This window comes from Myotis davidii, unplaced genomic scaffold (genome assembly GCF_000327345.1).
Source record: "Myotis davidii unplaced genomic scaffold, ASM32734v1 scaffold1397, whole genome shotgun sequence".
NCBI lineage: Eukaryota > Metazoa > Chordata > Mammalia > Chiroptera > Vespertilionidae > Myotis > Myotis davidii.
Window position 1 is genome coordinate 74427 of NW_006288438.1, and position 4603 is coordinate 79029.

Below are 4603 nucleotides of genomic sequence, written 5' to 3' on the forward strand. Positions count from 1 at the left end.
TGCCTGAAACTAATTTTGCACAACCCTATTGAAGAAAGAGAGTCTGTGACCACCCAACATAAGTGAAAAGTGAACACCAAACTGGGTGGAATTACAGAGTGCTAGGAGGAATTTGGAGGATAGCCATTTAATAGATCTCGCCAAACCATTTTATAAAAACACAAACTGGCTCCTCAGACGTGTAGCTCTTGGTGGAATTGATTGCACACAAAGCCAGTGGTCAAAGGTAAATGTTCTTTAAAGAACAACATGAATTATAAGGCTTTTGAGCTTTGTCCAAGTATATGATTCTAGGTACTATGGGAAAATACATCTTCATCAGAGGAGAAACCAGCTTTCTCTTTGGTGTTAAGTCATCCTCAGAAGAAAGCTTCCTTCAGGTGGTGCTGACTAGTGTATGACGTGGTCACAGACCCACTCCGGCTCTGTCACAGCTGATAGAGACTCTCAAAGACAGTGATCAGCAGGTGTGAAAAATTCGACATGGACAAGACCATTTACCTGGAAACAAAATTTTTTCTTCTCACTTTGAAGAGAGCAAGAATCAGTACATGTTACTGATAATTGAAATGAGCCTGACAGGACAAAATTTCTAAATAGGGATGTGTGTGTGTGTGTGTGTTTGTGACGAGATGATAATTGAATAATCAGGATTAGGAGGTAAGAGTTAGTGAGAGGAATGGCAAAGTCACAAATAGAATAATTTCATCAATCCAGAGAGTTAAGAAGTAGGACTTTCCATATACATTCTGGGAATATATGAGAGCTAAACTGATTTGAAGACTACTAATTAGTGATTACATATCATCTGCATCCTGGATTTCTCAGTAATCACTTAAACAATTGCTTACAACACAGAAAAGTGAGCTTTTCAATGTATTAATTCTTCAAAACTGAAATCATCTCTAAACAGAAAAATACATTCAGAATTAAATTCGTATTTTTGTTGAAATTCAAGAAGTGAGGGGATAATTTTTGTTCATGTATCTTCATCTTGCCTTGGTGTAGCCTTCCTGAGTAGAGGCCCTAAGAGTAGAATTAAATTGATTTTGAAAAATAACCAAAAAGTTATTGCAAATATAAAAAATTATTTTTATCACACAGCAAGATCATTATTAGCTTTTGTATACATATGAAAAATAGAGATATTATTAATTAATCAGATTGTGAAAAAAAACTTTCTAGATAAACAACTACAACAAATTTTAACATATGACTGTTATTCTATTAGGTAAAAATTTTTCCAGCTCAGATTCTGCAGAAATCTAGCTTGGAACAGAAAATAGAAGAGAGAGATACTCAACCCACACTGTCTTGTATCAGAAGCTCTAAAGCAGGAAATTCTAAGCCATCATGTTCAAGCTCAATGGCACAGTCTTCATGCCCTCCGTGCTGACACTGGTGGGGATCCCTGGTCTGGAGTCTGTTCAGGCCTGGATTGGCATCCCCTTCTGTGTCATGTACATCGTTGCTCTGTGTGGGAATTCCCTGATCCTGGTCATCATCAAATCTGAGCGCAGCCTCCACGAGCCCATGTATCTCTTCCTGGCAATGCTTGGAGCCACAGACATTGCTCTCAGTACCTGCATCCTGCCAAAAATGCTAGGAATATTCTGGTTTCATCTGCCCAAGATACACTTTGATGCCTGTCTCTTGCAAATGTGGCTTATTCACACCTTCCAGGCCATTGAGTCAGGTATTCTGCTGGCCATGGCCCTGGACCGCTTTGTGGCAATCTGTGATCCCCTGAGACATGCAACCGTTTTTACCCACCAACTTCTCACTCAGATTGGGGTTGGGTGACACTCAGAGGAGCCCTTCTTGTGGCTCCATGTCTGATCCTCATCAAATGCCAGTTGAAGTATTACTGGACCACTGTGGTCTCCCATTCATACTGTGAGCACATGGCCATTGTGAAATTGGCAGCAGAAGATACTAGAATCAACAAGATCTATGGTCTGTTTGTGGCTTTCAGTGTACTTGGCTTTGATATAATCTTCATCACACTATCTTACATTCGAATATTTATAACTGTCTTCAGTCTGCCTCAGAAGGAAGCCAGGCTGAAAGCCTTTAACACCTGCATTGCCCACATTTGTGTCTTCCTTGAGTTTTATCTCCTGGCTTTCTTCTCCTTCTTTACACACAGGTTTGGCTTCCATATTCCGCCTTACATTCATATTCTTCTGTCCAATCTTTACCTGCTTCTCCCACCATTGCTCAACCCTATTGTGTATGGTGTGAAGACCAAACAGATTCGAGATCGAGCATACAAATTTTTCCACTCTAAGGATGCTTCCTGACTTTTTTTCTTATTTTTTATCATACTAGAGGCCTGGTGCACAAAATTTATGCACGGGGTTGGGGGTCCCGTTGCCTGGCCTGCACCCTCTCCAATCTGGCTGTCCAGATTGGGCCTAAACCAGCAGTTGGACATCCCTCTCACAATCCAGGACCTCCGGCTCCTAACTGCCTCTGCCTGCCTCTCTGATCACCCCTAACTGTGCCCCTGCTGGCCTGATTGCCATTAACCACCTCTGCCTGCCTGCCTGCCTGATCTCGCCCCTAACTATTTGCTCCCTCGCTGCCTCTGCCTCAGCCTCAGCCCCTGCCAACCTGGCTTTGTCTGGAAGGAAGTCAGACATCTGGATGATGTCTGATCAATCCAGTCAAATTAGCATATTACACCGTTATTAGTATAGATAAATAACACTCAGAGAAGCCATTGTTCTTAGCAAGATTCTGTGCTTTCTCTAGTGCATTGTGTGCAAAAAAAGTTTGTGTTCAGACACTAAGGCTCTAAATGCTATTTAAACAATTTCAGTTTTTTATGGATAAGGAATTAATTCATCAATAGATGCCATAAGAGACAGAAGAATCATAAAGACTTTTTATTCAGTCAATGAAATTCTTTCCTCAATCTTTCAGTGAGAAAGGGTTTTAAAACACAGTAAATGTAATTGGTTAGCCTATGATTCAAAATGTTGTTTGTGATGCTCTTTAAAAACTGAATAAATCTAGTTTGAATTTGAGAATTCTAATGATAACGAACTTCTTTTTGTTTTATTTTGATTTCAGTAATTGCCTTCCTCTTTTTCCTCATCATTTTTCTAACTTTCATTATCATTCAATTGTGTGCATATGTGTGTGTGTGTATGTGTGTGTGTGTTTGAGACTTACCTTATGGCATTAAAAATTGCTCCAGGCTTATCTTGGATATTTCCTAAACTGGATCACAGGTATGCTTGGTGCTTGCTACCTGTCTTTCTTTATGCTTCTCTCTGCTGACAGAGCAAGGAATTTTGTGTGTACACTAACCTATGTAAGTGTACATATCAATAAATATTTGTATATATAACCATTTACATCTAAATTCAGCTAATTTTCAGTTCCTACTAATATCTGCCACTTTAATTCATTACCACCTGAATCTTTCTGGCCTCTTCTTTCTGATTATTAGTAAATTTCTCCTTCATCAGTGAAACACCTTCTTTCAACCATCTGTTACCCATTTATTTCATTGGTAATTTCTAGTTTAAAGCCCCCTATGATATGATAATCCTTTCCTCTGCAATAAAAACTTTGGCAACTAGAGTAAAGGGTTTATGGACAGCCCTTTTCCCTTTAGTTCTCATTTGCAAAGTTACTTAGATCAGTGCCTTTTCCCACCATCACCTTCAGGGAGGTTATTTCATTCTTCTGCTCTACAATTGGACTTTTTTTGTGATAGTGGGCATCACTCTGAAAACCCTCCAACATCCTCACTAATTGTATTGAATTGAAGGGCCACTCTGTGGTTTAAAGTTTTGTGTTTTTCAAAAATGTATAACATGTATTCACCATTACAGTCTCATACAACATAGTTTCATCAACCTAAAAATCTTATGAACTTCACCTATTCAACTTGTGAACAAATGATTTGTAAAGGGACAGAGTAAATATTTTAAACTTTTATGATCCTGTGATCTTTGTCCCAATTGCCAGTACAGCATGTTCTTGAATAATGTCATTCATTCAACTTAGTTTTTTATAAAGTGGATGAGATGCCCACAGACTATATATTTTCCTATTGAAAATCCCTACTGCTTTTCTCATTAAATGTTTTTCCTTGAAGTTCTATCCTTTTATTTTTATGACACTACTGACTTCTGGATATATGTTCACTTTTCTTACTAAGGCTATTTACATCCATTGTGATGTTACCTGTACTTGGAAACCTTTGCCCTGTTACCTGATAATATTACTATCATTCTTTAAGTCTGAACTCAGTTTTTTCTTGGTATCTCTTTAATTTGTTTAATTAGATTTTTTTTTCAGACATAGTATTATTTTGGTGTTCCATAATTATATACACACTGGAGGCCCGGTGCACAAAAATTTGTGCACTCAGGGGGGAGGGGGGTCCCTCAGGCCATCCTGTGCCCTCTCACAGTCTGGGACCCCTTGGGAGATAACGACCTGCGGGCTTAGGCCCGCTCCCAGGTGGCAGAGAGCAGGCCCAATCCTTAGGTGCAGCCCCTGGTAGGGCTCAGAGCAGGACCGATTGGGGAGTTGGGGAGCCGCCCCCTGTCGTGCACAGAGCAGGGCGGATCGGGAGGTTGCA

General features: G+C 39.7%; 1 protein-coding gene across 1 annotated transcript; it reads left to right on the plus strand.

The window, feature by feature from the left end:
- The first annotated feature begins 1353 nt into the window (after nt 1–1353).
- LOC102753116 (olfactory receptor 52A5-like) lies at nt 1354–2303 on the plus strand. Its single transcript, XM_015561750.1, is given in 2 exon segments — nt 1354–1798; nt 1801–2303. Coding segments are annotated over 2 exon segments (948 nt in total).
- Nucleotides 2304–4603: the final 2300 nt, after the last annotated feature.